Source organism: Lepidochelys olivacea (genome assembly GCF_965140295.1).
Source record: "Lepidochelys olivacea isolate rLepOli2 genome assembly, chromosome: 8".
Classification (NCBI taxonomy): Eukaryota; Metazoa; Chordata; order Testudines; family Cheloniidae; genus Lepidochelys; species Lepidochelys olivacea.
The window spans coordinates 57,306,466-57,325,068 of record NC_140418.1 but is presented as its reverse complement, the minus strand read 5'-3'; the positions used below and the strand labels follow the sequence as shown (position 1 = coordinate 57,325,068).

The 18,603-nt window shown below is 42.0% G+C and overlaps 1 protein-coding gene across 1 annotated transcript in view; it reads right to left on the bottom strand.

The window, feature by feature from the left end:
* PLA2G4A (phospholipase A2 group IVA) overlaps positions 1 to 18,603 on the bottom strand; it is a 136,034-nt gene that overhangs the window by 56,181 nt on the left and 61,250 nt on the right. Inside the window, exon 5 of the mRNA XM_084637875.1 lies at positions 376 to 489. Within this exon, the coding sequence (XP_084494001.1) occupies positions 376 to 489 (114 nt within the window). The remainder of the gene's footprint in view (positions 1 to 375; positions 490 to 18,603) is intronic.

Below are 18,603 nucleotides of genomic sequence, written 5' to 3'. Positions count from 1 at the left end.
AAAGGAAGGATAAACCATCTCCTCATCTTCCAACAGTGTAATTGGGAGGCAACTCTGAGTTGAAATCAGCATCAGTGAGGAGAAAGTGAGGTCCTTTTGGAAAAGCTGTCAGGGCATGATAGTACATACATGGATAGCATGTAATCTACTACAGAAGCAATAGCTTCTATGTGATCTAGGAAAAAGCAAAACTCCCAGGCTGCTACCCAACCAGAATACTGTGTAGCTAAAGATAAGAAACCTGAAAACAGACTTACATTGTGTGCTCTGACTTGCCAAATACCAGATTTCAAGTCAGCTGCTACTGCATTAACATTCATAGTCATGGTTGAGACTTTAGCAAAACAGGCCAAACTATTGAGATTTGCAACTTACTTCATTAAAAGTAAATGGAACTTCTTTCTTCTCCCCCAGTTTCAGAGAGGATATAAGAAATGTTGATGTGCCAAGAGTCTCATCCATGACATAGTTGGCATCCATTAATGTGATCTACAAAAGACATAAAAAGAGAGCTTTAAAAACAAAAATATAGACTATAGATAGGACCATGTCTAAGCCATTCGCTCTGTACTCAATGACCAGACACAAGCAACAATATTCCTTTGGCACTTAATAGTTTGTTTATGACTTAGTAGAAGCTTTTGAGGGTTTGCACTGCACAGATATGAACACTTACGTAGCATCATTCACACTATCACAGTGCTTTACAAACTTATCAGATCTACCACCATCCTTGACAGGGGATGTTTAGAAGGCCAAAAGTATAACTGGGTTCCCCTTGCCATGTGGGATAACATTTTATAGGTGGTGAAACTGATAATGTACACAATTTAAAAGCTATATGCCAAAGATCATACAGCAAGTCAGTGGCAGCAGTGGGAGCAGAACTCAAAGTACCTTAACTCAAGTTATAAGAAGATAAGAACAGCCATAGTGGGTCAGACCAATGGTCCATCTAGCCCAGCATCCTGTCTTCTCACAAAGACCAATGTCAGACACTTCAGAAGGAATGACTAAAACATGGTAATTATCGATTGATCCATCCCCCGTCATCCAGTCCCAGCATCTAGCCATCAGAGGACACCCAGTTCATGGGGTTGCATCCCTGACTATTAAACATTAATAGACCTATCTTCCATGAACTTCATAATTCTTTTTTTGAACCCAGTTATACTTTTGGCCTTTAAAACATCCCCTGGCAACGAGATCCACAGGTTGACTGTGAGTTGTATGAAGAAGTACTTTCTTTTGTTTGTATTAAACCTGCTGACTGTCAATTTCATTGGGTGACCTCTAGTTCTTGTGTTATGTGAAGGGGTAAATAACACTTCCTTAATCACATTCTCCACGCCATTCAAGATTTTATAGACCTCTATCATATCCCCCCTCAGTTGTCTCTTTTCCATGCTGAACAGTCCCAGTCTTTTTAATCTCTCCACATATGGAAGCTGTTCCATACCCCTAATAATTCTTGTTGCCCTTCTCTGTACCTTTTCCAATTCTAATATATCTTTCTTGAGATGGAATGACCAGAACTGCATGCAATATTCAAGGTATGGGAGTACCATGGCTTTCTTTCGTGGCATTATAATATTTTCTGTCTTATTATCTATCCCTTTCCTAATGGCGCTGAACATTCTGTTAGCCTTGTTGACTGCCACTGCATAGCGAGTGGATGTTTCCAGAGAACTATCCACAGTGACCCCAAGATCTCTTTCTTGAGTGATAACAGCTAATTTAGACCCCATCATTTTGGAGGTATAATTGGGATTATGTTTTCCAATATGCATCACTTTGCATTTATCAGCATTGAATATCATCTCCTATTTTGTTGCCCAGTCATCTGGTTTTGTGAGATCCGTTTGCAATGCTTTGCAGTCTGCTTTGGACTTAACTATCTTGAGTAATTTTGTATCATCCGCAAACTGTGTCATCTCAGTGTTTATGCCTTTTTACAGATCATTTATGAATGTTGAACAACACAGGTCCCAGTACAGATCTGTGGGGGACCCCATTATTTACTTCTCTCCACTGAAAACTGACCATTTATTCCTGCCCTTTGTTTCCTGTCTCAACCAGTTACTGAACATGAGAGGACTTTCCCTAATTCCTCCTAACCCATGACTGCTTATTTTGTTTAAGATCCATGGCCAATCAGAGGAGAGGCCAGGAGGGCCATTTGGCCTGGGCCTCAAGCTCAAAAGGGGTCTCAAATTTAGACACTTGTTAATTTTTTGGCATTTGATAAGTTTCACAACTTGTTTTTATGCACATCCATATCGCACCAAAATGTAACACACTCTCTCAGCTTAGAGCTGCAAATTTAAGCAAATAAGAGATGTGATTTGGTAAAAGACATATTTTTTTTGCTAACTGATTTTGTCATATTAAAGAGTTAAAAATGTTCATAAATATTAATAAAAATATATCAGTTCTGATGCCACAAGATTAGACCGTGATGAACATGTCCTCTCAGATCAGCTGATTATATAAACAAACCACTACTAGTGGCTGGTGCTGGATCAAGTGCATGTTGAAAGGTAGAGAATTGTTACATTTTAGTGTCTTTATCATTTTACTTCTAGTTGATTAAGGAATTATTTATGTGTGAGAATTCCTCATTATTATCTTTCATTTTGTGTTCTTAATTAGTATTCCTTCATTTTAAGTCTTTTCAGCATTTGTGTACCATTCAGCATTTGTGTACATGTTTACAGTAGAAGATTTCAAGTGTAGATAAGCTACTTATTTACAGCAGAATATTTCAAGTGTGGATAGGCTACATATTGACCAGTTAGATCACTACGAAGAGGAGATTTGAAAGTGGTGCAAACAAGAGACAGCAAAAACAACTGAGTGAAGCAGCAGCAACTAAGAGCTCAAAGCCAATAACTTCATTTCTCAAACCACTGGAAAACACACCTTACCCAACAAACAATGCTGCAGATAATGAAAACTCCGCAACTGCAACAGGTGATATTTCAATGCCAATATCTGAACATGAGGACAGTAGTCAAGAAGGAGATGTGCCAACAGGAACAGATGCAGGAGAAGATCCTGTGTACAATCAAGAAACTCAACAGCAACAGGAAGATGTAGATCTTACGCAGCAAGAGCAATTCATGAGTACTACAGGTTTGACTGTGACTGACATTGGAATTACTGACAAGAGCAATGCTGCCCAAATGCATTCTTTTCTTCAAATTAGTTGTTTTCAGATTCCAAGTAACATTCCACAAGATGCTGATAATCATGCTTTCCCGACTCGTCTATTGACAAAAACATTTCCAAATGGTGAGAGCTGCACAAGAGACTGATTATGCTGGAGTATGGAAAAACAATCTCTGTACTGTGCACCCTGCTTCCTTTTGAACAAAAGTGCTTCAAATGCATCAGTTCTCTCTGGTCAATCAGGATGGAGCATCAACAGAGGCTGGAGGAAGTTGAAAGACCGAATACCGTCACATGAGAGTTCAACATCACACAAAGAAAACTATGGGCATGGCTACACTTGCAGATGTAGAGCACTTTGAGTTAAACCTGCCTTCGGAGAGTGCAGTAGGGAAAGCGTTGCAGTCTGTCCACACTGACAGGAACAAGCGCACTGGCATGGCCACATTTCTGGCACTTGTAGCAGCATTGGGAGCAGTGCATTATGGGCAGCTATCCCACAGAGCACCTCTTCCCATTCTAGTGCTATGGCTTATGGGAAGAGGGCGGGGGTTGCAGGGCATTCTGGGTCCTGTACCAATGCCCCGTGATGCATCAGTTCACATCCCAGCAATCCCTGTGCTTCTGTCCACATTTGGAGCCATCTTTCAACGTTTTTTGTACTGCACACTCTGTCTTCCCTTTCAGTCTGTGGGAAAGGAGCCCGAACTGCTGAGGAGTATGCTGACGAGTCTCGCCAGCACATCACATTTGGCAGTCGAGTTATTCCTTATGATCCAAAGTGACAGTGAGGGCTCCGATGATGATATCAACTCAAGTAATGCATATGACACGAGTTTGCTTGTGGCATTCATGGACATGCTCACCGTCATGGAACACCGCCTTTGGGCTCATGAAACAAGCACTGAGTGGTGGGATCACATCGTCATGCAAGTCTGGGATGACGAGCAGTGGTTGTAGAACTTTCGAATGAGAAAAGCCACTTTCATGGGACTGTGTGAGGAGCTCGCCCCCACCCTGTGGCGCAAGGACACGAGATTGAGAGCTGCCCTGATGGTGGAGAGGCGGGTGGCTATTGCAATCTGGAAGCTGGCAACTGCAGACAGCTACCGATCGGTCGCTAACCAGTTTGGAGTGGGGAAGTCGACCATTGGAATCGTGTTGATGCAAGTTTGCAGGGCCATTAATCGCATCCTGCTCAGAAGAACCATGACTCTGTGTCACGTGCATGATATTGTGGACGCTTTGCACAAATGGGTTTCCCTAACGGTGGAGGGGTGATAGATGGGCACACATATTGCAGTTCTGGCACCAGCCCACCTAACCTCCGAGTACGTTAATTGGAAGGGGTATTTCTCGATGGTTCTCCAGGTGCTTGTGGATCACCATGGGCGTTTCATTGACATTAACGCAGGCTGGCCCAGAAAGGTGCATGACGCATGCATCTTTCGGAACACTGTCCTGTTCAGGAAACTGCAAGCCAGGACTTTTTTCCCAGATCAAAAGAGCACTGTAGGGGAAGTTGAAATGCCCATTGTGATCCTTGGAGACCCCACTTACCCTTTAATGCCATGGCTCATGAAACCCTGCACAGGGAGCCTCGACAGCAGCAAGGAGCGGTTCAACAACAGGCTGAGCTGGTGCTGAATGACTATGGAGTGTGCTTTTGGCTGTTTAAAAGGCCGCTGATGCTCTCTGTATGGGAAGCTGGACCTGGTCAATGACAGCATCCCCGTGGTTATATCTACGTGCTGTACCCTCTATAACATTTGTGAAGGGAAGGGGGAAAGATTCACTCAATCATGGAACTCGGAGGTTCAACACCTGGAGGCTGAATCTGAACAGCCAGAGAGCAGGGCTATTAGAGGGGCCCAGCGCAGGGCTGCAGGGATTAGGGATGCCTTGAGGGAGCAATCTGAGGCTGAAAGCCATCAGTAATGTCTGGTGCCCTGCACGGGAGTGAAGTGAAGTGGTTCCAATGTTTATAGGAAATTGTGTTTGCTATGACAGGTTTCAGAGTAACAGCCGTGTTAGTCTGTATTCGCAAAAAGAAAAGGAGTACTTGTGGCACCTTAGAGACTAACCAATTTATTTGAGCATAAGCTTTCGTGAGTCCGATGAAGTGAGCTGTAGCTCACGAAAGCTTATGCTCAAATAAACTGGTTAGTCTCTAAAGTGCCACAAGAACTCCTTTTCTTTTTGTGTTTGCTATGCTGACTTGCAGTGCCTGTTGCTTTCCTGGGCTAAGGTATCTTTTACTTTATGCAATAATAATGAATGTTCTCAAAGCCAAAAAATCCATTTATTGAAAAGAAAATTCATTTACTGAAAAGAAACACAACTGCTTGGGAAACAGAAAGGGCAAGTGGGTGGGGTGGGGAATGGTACAATCACAGATTTGCGTATGCCCTGTTATCATACTCAGCCTTCTTGTCTGGAGTGCTGTGCAATGAGTGCTGCACTTCAGGATGGCTATACTGCATGGTGATGAGGGTTGACTGCAGAGGGTAAGGGTCATAGTTTTCAGGGCTGGGTGGTGAAGCTACGGGTGTTGGAGGCAACTAGTGGCGATAAGAACCTGGAAGTTGGGGAAAGTGGGTTGGAGGGACATGGGGGCACAAGGGAAAGAGTTTTGGGATAAGGGCTGTGGGTTGGGGGGGTGGGGGCGGTAGTTCTCCGCCTGCATGGCTACGAGCGCTTGGATTGAGTCCGCTTGGCGCTCCATGATGCTTATCTACCGATCTGTGCTTTGCTGCTGGAGCACCGCGCTTTTCTGCTGGCGCTCCTCATTCTGCTGGCGGATCCTCCTTTCACTGTCTCGCCACTCCTGCACTTTTCGATTTTCATTACTTGAATGCTGCATTACTTCATGCAACATGTCTTCCTTGCCTCTACATGGCCTCTTTCTGACTCTTTGGAGTCTTTCGGCCGGTGATAACATGGACGGCTGAGATCTCAAGGTTGCATCTGTAAAGGCAAAATGCAACACTTAACAGAGGCAGCATTGTTCACACCAGACAGAGCAATGATTTCCCCGTACTTAAGGGCAAGCACAGTCTACACAATAGCATAATTTGCCCATCCCAAAGCGAGCGCACATAACCCATGGGAGCCCCAAAATGGTGAGTAAGCACAGGGTCAAGCGTGACTGATTGTTTCACGGCTGTACAGTCCTCTGGGTTTCTGTGCCTTGGGGAGAGCCAACAGCAGCGGGGGTCCCTATACTGAACACTGTCCCCACATTTTCCACAGGAGTTCGTCCTGGAAGATATCTCGCTGCTGAGGGTGACCTGAGAAGCAAGGTAGGGTCTTCTACTGCAATGAGGATTCTGCCCTGGCCCATATGCAGCTTGCCTGTGTGCAGCAATGGTCCCCCCGCCCCTCACAGCACAGTGGCACGGACAAGTTAGCCTTACTGGGAGAAGGAACACAGTGGCTCTTCTGAGAAACCTACACAAGTGCATTGCCCAAGTTCTGGATGAGACCTTTGAAGAGATCACTGAGGCCAATTACTGCGATGTGAGAGAGCGTATCAATGCCCTATTCCGCATCTAGGTTTGCATGCAGCCCTAACCGTCCTCACCCCAAGAGCCCGTACCGAATAACTTCCTTCCCAAAATAGAAGCCGCTTACCGGGAACCTCCTCTGGTGTTTGTCCTTCCCCAAGCACCGGCCGCTGCAACTAGCTACCTTCCTCCTGGCTTGAGAACAGCTCCTGGCTGCATGCATCTAGGGATTCCAGAGTGTCTTCCTCCACCTCAGCACCCTCGCTCCCGCTTTGCTGCTCCTCCTCCTCCTGTCTTGGTGAACTGGGATCTGAAGTGTCCATGGTGGTACTCGGAGTGGAGGTGGGGTCGCCCCCAAGTATCACATCCAGCTCTTTCTAGAAATGGCAGGTCGCAGGGGCAGCACCAGAGCACCTGTTTGCCTCGCAGGCTTTGCAGTAAGCATTCTGCAACTCCTTCATTTTAACCCTGCACTGCAGTGCATCCCGGTCATGGCCCCTTTTCATCATGTCCCTTGATATCTGCCTGAAGGTATCATAATTCGTATGGCTGGAGCGCAGCTGGGACTGGACAGCTTCCTCCCCGCAAACACTGATGAGGTCCACACTGCCATTGCTCCACACTGGGGATCGCCTGGAGTGTGGAGGCATGGTCATCTGGAAAGATTCGCTGAGAGCACTCCACGCCTGGCTGAGCAAACAGGAAGGGGATTTTCAAAATTCCCAGAGAACTTAAAGGGCGGGTCAGGCGGTTGGTCACCTGACGGCAGGGCAGTAGAGTTCAAAGTGATGACCAGAGTGGCTAGAACATGCACTGTGGGACACTTCTGGAGGCCGATCAGAGCACATTAATAGACCAGGGTGTCCACATTGGCTCTGCAGCACTCCAACCAGGGCTCAGCAAGTGTTATGCTTCTTGTGGAGGTGGACTGCCAGGAGCGCTCCAGCCGCGGAGTCCAGGTGCTCTACGTGCCTTACTAGTGTGGATGTGTCATGAGTTAGGGCACACAGGGCTGCTTTAATGCGCTCTAACTCGCAAGTATAGCCAAGCCCATAGATGCACTGAAATCAGCCAGTAGGGAAGCATCAGCTGAAAGTTCAGTTGAGAATTTAGTCTTGACTGAACTCTCTACAGAAACTAATAACTGGAAAAAACTTCTTGAGTGCATCCTGAATGTCATCCTTTTTCTTTTTAAGCAGGATTGGCTTTCTTTGGTTACAGTCAAGATATTGGTGATCATGCAAATGCAAACTTTCTAGGCACAGTTGAGCTCCTCAGTAAATATGACCCACTTCTATCAGAGCATGTTAAAAGTGTTCGAGAATTGCAAGAGAGTCAAAAGTGCATGCAAGTCCATCATCTCTCCACACGCATACAAAACGAGTTTATTGAGCTATGTGGGTCATTTGTACAATTCTTGATGAGATTCAAAATGCCAGGTATTTTTCAATCACTGTTGTTGCCACTCCTTATTGTTCTCACAAGGAACAGACTACTATGGTTATTCGATATATTAAGATTGTAGACAGCTCAAAATTTTCAATTGAAGAAAGGTTTATCTTGTTTGATAATTTCACAAGAAAAACTGGAAAAGAAATTGCTGCTCAAGTACTAGCAATTCTAGAAGGTTTTAAGTTAGATTTTCAAGCCTGCACTAATCAAGCCTATGACAATGGATCTAATATGGCTGGGAAATACAAAGGTGCACAAGCAGTTCTGCTTGAGTATAATTCAAACTGTATTTTCTCCAGCTGTGGAAACACACACTAAACCTTGTAGGTGTTGACTGTGCTGAATCATACAAGGAGGCAATTACTTACTTTGGAACTATTCAGCAAATGTACAATCTCTTCAGTAGCAGTCCACAAAGGTGGGAAATTCTAAAGCAGTATATTCGTGTTTCACTGCATGGGATGTCCAAAACTATATGGTCTGCACGGATTGATCGTATTCAATCCGTATTCAATCAGTTGCGCAGCATTTGAATTCAGTGAGAAAGGTTTTAAATGAGCTTGAATCTCTCAATCTCACTGCACAGGCTCGAACTGAACTTCAGTCTATTCAGAAGCACATGTCCAAATTCGAATGCATTCTGATGTCATCTTTGTAGATGAAGCTACTTACAATGATTTACCAAACTAATCTGGTAATTGAAGCACACAACGCTACACTTGATGTTGAGAGGGATAACATTGAAAGTCTTATCAATTACATCCAACAGATTTGTGAACAATGGGATGCGATCCTGACTGAGTCCAAATTAGTAACACAGAATATTGGCATTTCATCTGAGTTCTCCACCAATCGCAATTTACCTACTGAATCCAATGCTGAGCAGCATTATAGGCTCAATGTCTTCCTTGTCATCACTGACTCTATTCAATCAGGTCTTACACGTCGATTTGAGTCTCTGCAACTAATTTGTACCTTTTTGGGGTTTCTTTGGCAGTTCAACAGACTGAGTAATGAAGATCTACTTTCTGCAGCTGAACAATTTCAGCAACAGTACAAAAAAGAAATCTCAAAAGATCTCAGTGATGAGGTCATCTTCCTCAAACAAATATAGTCCATGAACTTTTAATTGGATTGCAAGCCAAAGGAATTGCTTCAAGAAATACTCTAACTTGCATTCTCTTGGGTGTTTCCTAATATCACAACTGCATTGCGTATTTTTGTCAGTTTGCCTGCATCAGTGGCTTCAGGTGAATGTACCTTCAATGTGTTGAAGCAGGTAAAGAATAATCACCATTCAACTATGGGACAAGAGAGTTTGAATGGGCTCACCATGCTTAATATCAACTGTGACATTGCACGAAAGCTAGATTTTTTCCTCATTAATTAATGCATTTGCACAGAAAAAGGCTAGAAAAGCATTTGTTAAATAAAAAAATATTGAAATTATGTCTTACTCTTTTTTTGGTGCATTAATTTGTTTTCATGTGTTGTCATTTTTAATTTTTACTATGGTTAGGGGCCTCAAAAGCTGGAAGTGGCCCAGGCCTCTCTGGACCTCTGAGAGGGCCTGTTAAGAGCCTTTGGTGAGGGACCTTGTCAAAGGCTTTCTGAAAGTTCAAGAACATTATATCCACTGGATCACCCTTGTCCACGTTTATTGACTCCCTCAAAGAATTCTAATAGATTGGCGAGGCATGACTTCCCTTTACAAAAGTCATGTTGATTCCTCCCCAACAAATCATGTTCCTGTGTCTCTGATAATTCTGCTCTTTACTATTGTTCCAATCAATCTTCCTGGTACTGAAGTTAGGCTTACCAGCCTCTAATTGCCAGGATCACCTCTGGAGCCTTTTTAAAAATTGGCATTACATTAGCTATCCTCCAGTCATCTGGTACAGAGGCCGATTTAAACGATAGGTTATATACCACATATAGCAGTTCTGCAATTACACATCTGAGTTCCTTCAAAACTCTTGGGTGCATACCATCTGGTCCTCGTTTCTTATTACAGTTAAATTTATCAATTTGTTCCAAAACCTCCTCTATCGGCACCTCAGTTTGGAACACTGCCTCAGCTTTGCAACTAAAAAGAATGACTTGTGTGTGGGAATCTTCCTCAATCCCTCTGCAGTGGAGACTGATGCAAAAAATTAATTTAGCTTCCCTGCAGCAGCCTTGTCTTCCTTGAGTGCTCCTTTAGCACCTCAATTGTCCAGTGGCCCCACTGATTGTTTGGCAGGCTTCCTGATTCTGATGTAATTTTAAAAAGTTGCTGTTAGTTTTTGTGTTTCCTTTGTTAGTTGCTCTTCAATTCTTTTTTGGCCTGTCTAATTATATTTTTGCATTTGACTTGCCAGAATTAAATCCTATTGAAGAAAATACAAACGAGGACAGACTTCCAATTTTTAAAGGATGCCTTTTTGTCTCTAAATGCCTCTTTTGCTTTGTTGATGGCTTTTTTTTTCAGTCCTCTTACTATTTGGGGGGAGGGGGGTATACATTTAATTTGACCCTCTATTATGGTGTTTTGAAAAAGTTTACATGGTCCTTGCTGGCATTTCAATCTTGCAACTGTTCCTTTTAATTTCTGTTTAACTAGCTTCCTCATTTTTGTATAGTTCCCCTTTTTTAAGTTAAACACTACTGTGGGGGCTTCTTTGGTATTTCCCCTTACACAAGGATGTTGAATTTAATTACATTATGGTTGCTATTACCAAGCAGTTCAGCTATATTTACTTCTTGGACCAGATCCTGTGCGCCATTTGGGACAAAAATGAAGAATTGCCTCTCTCCTTGTAGGTTCCAGGATTAGCAGCTCCAAGAAGCAGTCATTAATAGTGTCTAGAAATTTTATCTCAGCATCGCATCCTGAGGTGACATGTACCCAGTCAATATGGGGATCATTGAAATCCCCCATTATTATTGGGTTTTCTGTTTTTGTAGCTTCTCTAATCTACCGGAGCATTTCATAATCACTATTACCATCCTGGTCAGGTGGTTTGTAGTATGTTCCTACTGCTATACTCCTATTATTCAAGCATGGAATTTCTATCCACAGAGATTCTATGGTACAGTTTGATTCATTTAACATTTTTAATATATTTGACTCTGTGCTTTCTTTCACATATAGTGCCACTCTGCCACCAGCACGACCAATTCTGTCATTCCTACATATTTTGTACCCTGATATGTCTGAGTCCCATTGCTTATCCCCGTTCCACCAAGTTTATGTGATGCCTATTATATTAATATCCTCATTTAATACCAGGCACTCAAGTTCACTCATCTTACTATTTACTATGTAACTTTCAGTTCCCTACTCTTTTTAATTACTAGATCACAGTACAGCAATAAGTAGTTGGCGTAATGCACAGAAATTCCAAACTTGGAAACATCTACTCTATGTCCAATCAAATCTAAAAACCCATTGGCATGTTCTCCATCTCAGCAGGGACCACACCTTTTGGAATGTGAGCTGCACAAGTAAACAACTGGGACTCTGGAACACAATTTCCCATTCCTATTGCCATACCAGTGTTTGGAAGAAGCATAACAAGTTATATTTCTGGAGAGAAAGAAGCAAAGGAGGATGCATCAGATAGAGCCTTCTTATGGTGATATCATCATGTTCTTCATCAAGGACATGCTTACATACACACACACAGACAGAGGCAGACGTACCAAAGAACATAGCTGCAATTATTAAAATAATAAATGTTCTCATATCCTTCAGTAAATCTTTCAAGGGTGAAAGAAACCTGTAGATATCAGGAATGGGTTTTTTATCATTGATTTGAATGGGAGCAGAGTTAGGCATGTTTGAACTAGAGCACATCTTTTAGAAAAACATCCAATATCATAAGAATGGCCCTACTGGGTAAGAGCAATGATCCATCTAGCCCAGTTTCCCGTCTTTCAACAGTGGCCAGTGCCAGACACTTCAGAGGGAATGAAGAAAATAGGCCAATTATTGAGTAAACTATCCCCTGCCGTCCAGTCTCAGCTTCTGACAGTCACATGTTTAGGAACACACAGGTTGCATCCTGACCATCTTGGCTAATAGCCACTGATGAACCTATCCTTCATGAACTTATCTAATTCTTTTTTTAACCCAATTGTACTTTTGACCTTCACAGCATCTCCTGGCAACAAATTCACAAGTTCACTGTCCATTGTGTTTTGAAGTACTTCCTTATGTTTGTAATTCTTGATTAAAAAATTTCCAATAATGGAGAATCCACCATTGCCCTTGGTAAATTGCTCCAGTGGTTATATTATCCTCACAGTTTTAAGAAGTAGGCCTTATTTCTACTCTAAATTTGTCTAGCTTTAACTTCCAGCCACTGCATCTTGTTATACCTTTGTCTGCTAAACTGAAAAGTCCTCTGTCATCGAATATTTGTTCCCCATGTACGTACTTCTAGACTGTGATCAAGTCACACCTAACCTTCTCTTTGATAAGGTAAATAGACTGAACTCCTTGAGCCTTTCACGATAAGGTAGGTTTTCCAATCCTTTAGTCATTTGCATTCTCTGTGGCTCTTCTCTAAACCCACTCCATTCTTTTCAACATATTTCTTGAAGTGTGAACACCAGAATTGGACATAATAGTCCAGGAGAGGTCACGCCAGTGGAAAATGCAGGAGTAATCTCTTCTACCTTTCTACTCCTACTCAAGATTCAGCTGTTTATACGGGCAAGGATCACATTAGCCCTTTTGGCCACAGCGCTGCACTGGGAGCTCATGTTCAGCTGACTTTCCACCATGATCCCCAAGTCCTGGCTTCCCAGGATATAGTCCCCCATCCTGCATGGCCTGCATTCTTTCTTCCTAGATATTTACAATGACTTTACATTTGGCAGTATTGAAACACATACTGTTTGCTTGCACCCAGTTTACCAAGCGATCTGCATTGTTTTGTATCAGTGACCTGTCCTCTTCATTATTTACCACTTCCCCAATCTTTGTGTCATCTGCAAACTTGATCAGCAACAATTTTATGTTTACTTGCAGAACACTGACAAAAATGTTAAATAGCATCAGCTGAAGAACTGACTCTTGCAGGACCCCTCTGGAAGCACATCCACTCAATGGTTCCCCAGTTACAATCACACTGTGAGACCTATCAGCCAGTCTAGTTTCTTAATCAAAATATTATGTAGTACCAAGTCAAATGCCTTCCAGAAGCCTAAGTATATATAGTACATTAACACTATTACCTTTATCAAGCAAACGTATATCAAAAAGATATCAAGTTAGCTTAACAAGATTCATTTTTCATTAACCAATGTTGATTGATAATAATTATATTAACTTCCTTCAATTCATCAAATCCCATATCAGCCATTTTATTATTTTGCCTGGGATCAACATCAGGTTGATTTACAATTACCTGAGTCATCCCATTTACCCTTATTAAATATTGACATAACGTTAGCTTTCTTCCAGTCCTCTGTAACTTCTCCACTGCTCAAAGACTTATTGAAAATCCACATGAACTGTCCAAGTAGCTCTTTGGCTGTTTATTTAAAATTCTTAGATGGGGGAAGAATTTGCTGAAAATGAATTTGCTGAAAATGTCTAACTTTAATAGTCACGGTTTAACATTGTCCAGAGTTACTGTTGTAATGTAAAGTATTTCATTATCTTCACAACATATGAATACACCATTTAGCCTTTTCCCAAATACAGAACAGATATTTATTGAACATTTCTGTGTTTTCTTTGTTATTATTGACAATTCTACCATTTCCATCCAGTAATGGATGAATACCATTGTTAGGATTCCTTCTGTTCCTAATTACTTGAAAAAAATTGTTTTTAACTCTGCTGGCCATATATTTTGCTTTTGTGTCCTTTTGCTTCCCTTGTCAAGTTTCTACAGTTCCTAGCTTATAACTTATATTCACTGCGATCAATTGCCGCCCCCTTCTCTCCTTTATTTTTTAAAGAAGCCGCTTTCACTTCCCCCTCTAAGACAAGTTGCAGCTTTGGGGGCATCTAATATAGTGTTCTTAAACAGTTCACAATTATGCACATTCTTCTGTTTAAATTCTTTCTCACAGATGATTTGCTCACTTTTTTCCATTTTTGTGAAATTGGCAGTTTTAAAGTAACAAATATATAAGTGATTTGGTCTTTATTTCTGTTTGCACATAACAAGGCTTGATCACTTGCACCTAAGCAATCACTAATTTTTAGTTCTGTGATCAATTCCTCCATTTCTCAAGATGAGACATGATATAGAACTTCCCATGCTGGATGCAACACACTTGAAGGATGTACTATATGTTAGGATGGCAGTCATTATTTTAATAATGGTAGTTGTATTTTTAATATCTATTTTAGGGTTTTGTATTGCCTCCAATCACCATGGGACCTGAATGCCATTCTACAAAATCCACAAGAATAGCAAAGTCCCTAGGAGACTTTAATAGCATCTCTGGTACTTCTCTCTTTATGGAGTTAAAACTCCTCTTGGGGTAGAGTGTTTATTTTATTTTTGAGTGTGAAGTGCCTTTTTTGTGGTGGAAAGGCATTTTTCAGTGTGTCTTCCTACACAGTCAAATTCTGTCATTTAATTTTATGCAGAATACAGAGACTTTACACTGAATTGCATGTGTGTGTAATAATACCATGCTACAGACAATTTTGTGATGGGGCAAAGCCAGATGAATATAGGAAAGTAGTAAGAAACAGGTATGTTAGCCCCAGGCTAAACAAATCCCTGTTACCATGGTAACCAAATGGCAGTTGCTCTAGGTTAATCAAGAGACCTGGGGCTCATTAAGGTCCTTCTAGAAAGCAGTGGAGATAGCTAAGTTGATTGGGACACCTGAAGCCAATCAAGGGCTGGCTGGAACTAGTTAAAACCCTCCCAGTTAAGTCAGTTAGGTGTGCATGCCAGGGGCTGTAGGAGGAAGCTGCGCCACTGGAGAAATTCAGCAGTATGAACCCTATCAGGCACAAGGAAGGAGGCGTTGAGGTAAGGGTGAAGTAGATGCTGAGGAAGTAGGGGCTGCTGTGAGGAAATGGCCCAGGGAATTGCACTCATCCTGTTTCAGAAAGTCAGCTACCAACAGCTGCTACTACTAGGGTCCCTAGGCTGGAGCCTGGAGTAGAGGGTGGGCCCAGGCTCCCCGCTCTCCCTGATTAATCACAGAGACTGTGAGACAACGGAGACTTTGAGAGGGTGAGTTGCTTCTTCCCACCTCCCTTGCTGGTTTATGATGAAAATGGCTCAGTAGGCTGTGACCCTTACCTCTAAAGAGAGAAGGGCTAAGTGGAGGGTCACAGTGAGCCTCTTAGGCTAGCGTAATCTGCCTGGAAGCGTGGCACCCACTGAGACAAGGTTGGAGCTTTGCCACAATTTCTTGTAGTCTAGTAAACTTATATTATTACAGTAAACCTTTACTATGGCCACTATATATTTTGCTAACTAATATGCAACTTACCATTATTATGTAGTGTTGCTGACTCTGTGGTGCTAATTTTCAGGGCCTTATATATCATATGGCTCAGGAACCAGCTAAAATCTTTAATTAGTTTAAGTAATCACACTGAATTCCTGTTTATAACATATATCTTGGTAGGTCTGCTACAGGAAAAGGATACTTACATAACCTTGGAAGTAGATTGCTGCTGCATTATACTGGAAATTGACTCATACCATATTGCACTAGATGCCAGCTCATAAAATATTATGCTTTTTAATGACTACATAAAACCATGATGGGGGGTGGGGGGAAAGAGTGAGAAACACCTAATAAAATCAAAGATGATTTACAAGTTATGTTTTAGGAACTGTCTGAATTCTTACCATAGCAGGAAATCACTTAGTCAGACCATACAATAGCGAAAAGTGAGTAATTCAGACCATACCACACTAAGAAATGACTGAGACCACTCAATAGTCTGAATTAAATACTACCTTCCCAATTTCTTCTTGACCTCCTAATACATACAAACATAGAACAGAAAGATGTGTTTTTGCTTTGAGGAAGGCAGGATGGATAAGCCATTAGCCATTACAGTTAGTTGAGTTAATATTCTATCTTTTTAAATTTTATTGAGCAAATTCCATATTCAGCACATTCATGCAACCACGGTGAAGTTTGTGAGTCTGTTAGCAAAATTTGAGCCGGGTTGTCTAAAAGGATTCTGTCTATTATGTCAATATTACCAGATAGACTAGCTGTACCTTGATTCCTGTGCCCCATCCCCAGTTTCTCACTGATCACTCAGTTGATTTTTAAAGACTGCAGGAGCTATTGTAGACCTTATGCAGAAAATCAGGCTCATGGCTCCTGTTCATCTTCTAAAGCCCAAAGAGGTTGTGAGAATCTTAGATGAGCCACAAATAAGGAGTCAAATAAAAGTATGGAGTCAGGTAAGTAGTGGGGACTGACAGAGGGTAGAGACTATGCAGAGCCCTGAACTCTGCCAGGATGCCTGGTGACAGATTCTCCTGAAGAAAGCACTGCTCTATCACTTCCCAATTCTCAGTGCCTTAAAATTTGTAGCTCTGCAGGGTATCCTGTTCCCTGCTTTCAATGCATCTTAAACATTTTTAAACTGAGATGGGGCGGGAGGGGAGCCAAAGGAGATTCAAAACAAAAATCATGTTAAGATGGAGTTAAAGAATGAGCCAGTAATTTATGGGATAAATACAAAACAAAACAAATTAGGTTAAACTAAAAAGAAACCAAATATGTGAAATGCACATTGAAGGCATTCAAAGAATCTCAACTCTGCCCTTGTTGTTACACTAGCTTCCCATGCTCCTTCAGCAGCTACTTGGTAAGACGCACGATATTATAGATTCTCCTTTCCTCTGTGATAGCCTTGGCCTTTGTACACATAATGCAAGAGTAAAATGAGAATATGTATCCTAACTCCTATTTTGTTTGAATTAGCCAGCAACATGAGCCAATATGGACATTCTGCACATTATAAACACAATATGTAAGATAACTGCTTGGAGACACGTGAAATTCTTCCCCGGCAGACAACTGTCATAATCTACCTTACAAAGATGGAAAATGTGGATAGTTTCTTAATCACCAATGAGGTCTCTCACTGTCTTCCCAGTTATAGTGATAGTTTTAACTAAAATGACAGTGTTGCTCCAATACAAGGGGTGAAGTTGATTGTCAAGCTTGATGACATGGGCATAGGACACACAGGCAAGGATGTTTTGGGCTTCTTTATTATTATTTACTTCCCCTTGGCAACAAGAGGTTTGAGGAGGGATCATAAAGTAGCATCAGGTGGGTTTCAGAGCGGTAGCCATGTTAGTCTGTATCAGCAAAAACAACGAGGAGTCATGTGGCACTTTAGAGACGAACAAATTTATTTGGCCATAAGCTTTCGTGGGTTAAAACCCACTTCATCAGATACATGGAGTGGAAAATACAGTAGGCAGGTATAAATACACAGCACATGAAAAGATGGGAGTTGCCTTACCAAGTGGTGGGTCAGTGCTAACGAGCCAATTCAATTAAGGTGGAAGTGGGCTATTCTCAACAGCTGACAAGAAGGGGTGAATACCAAGGGAGGAAAAATCACTTTTGTAGTGCTGATGAGGCCAATGTAATCAAGGTTGGCCCATTTCAAACAGCTGACAAGAAGGTGTGAGTATCAGCAAAGGGGGAAATTAGTTTTTGTAGTGACCCATCCACTCCCAGGCTTTATTCAGGCCTAATTTGATGGTGTCCAATTTGTAAATTAATTCCAGTTCTGCAGTTTCTCACTGGAGTCTGTTTCTGAAGTTTTTTTGTTGAAGAGTTGCCACTTTTAAGTCTGTTATTGAGTGTCCAAGGAGATTGAAGTATTATCCTGTTGGTTTTTGAATGTTATAATTCTTGATGTCTGATTTGTGTCCATTTGTTTTTTTGTGTAGAGACTGTCCGGTTTGGCCAATGTACATGGCAGATAGGCATTTCTGGCACATGATGGCATATATCACATTGATAGGGTGGGTGTATCACAGTCTATTTCAAGTAATTGCAGGAGAGGGAAGCACTGGTGGACCTAACTTCTGCTTTTTTTCTTCCTTGCTGTTTCTACAAATACTTTCATGTGAAGAAAAGTGACTCATTCCATTCTTTGTGCTGGTATCTATCTGGTGCCTACAACAGGGGACTAAGAGTTAGAACTTTGAGTTCTATTCTCAGATTTTCTACTTCCAGATAATACTCCCAGGCAAATCACTTAGGGTACCTCTTTGCTACACACATAACTAAGGTGATGGGCACCAAGGTGTGAGCAGCAGGCCTAGCCCAGGTGTGAGCAGCCACAATACAAAGCCATGAGTTACTGTGTTCTCTCACTGATGCTGCCTTCACCCATGTATGTTGCTAAGACTTCAGGGGGAAGAGACCCTGGTTCTTTGTGCTGCAGTAAGCAGATGGGCCTCTCTATGATCCTGTCCTAGTGAATTGTGGGAGAACTTGTCTGTCCTTCAGAGCA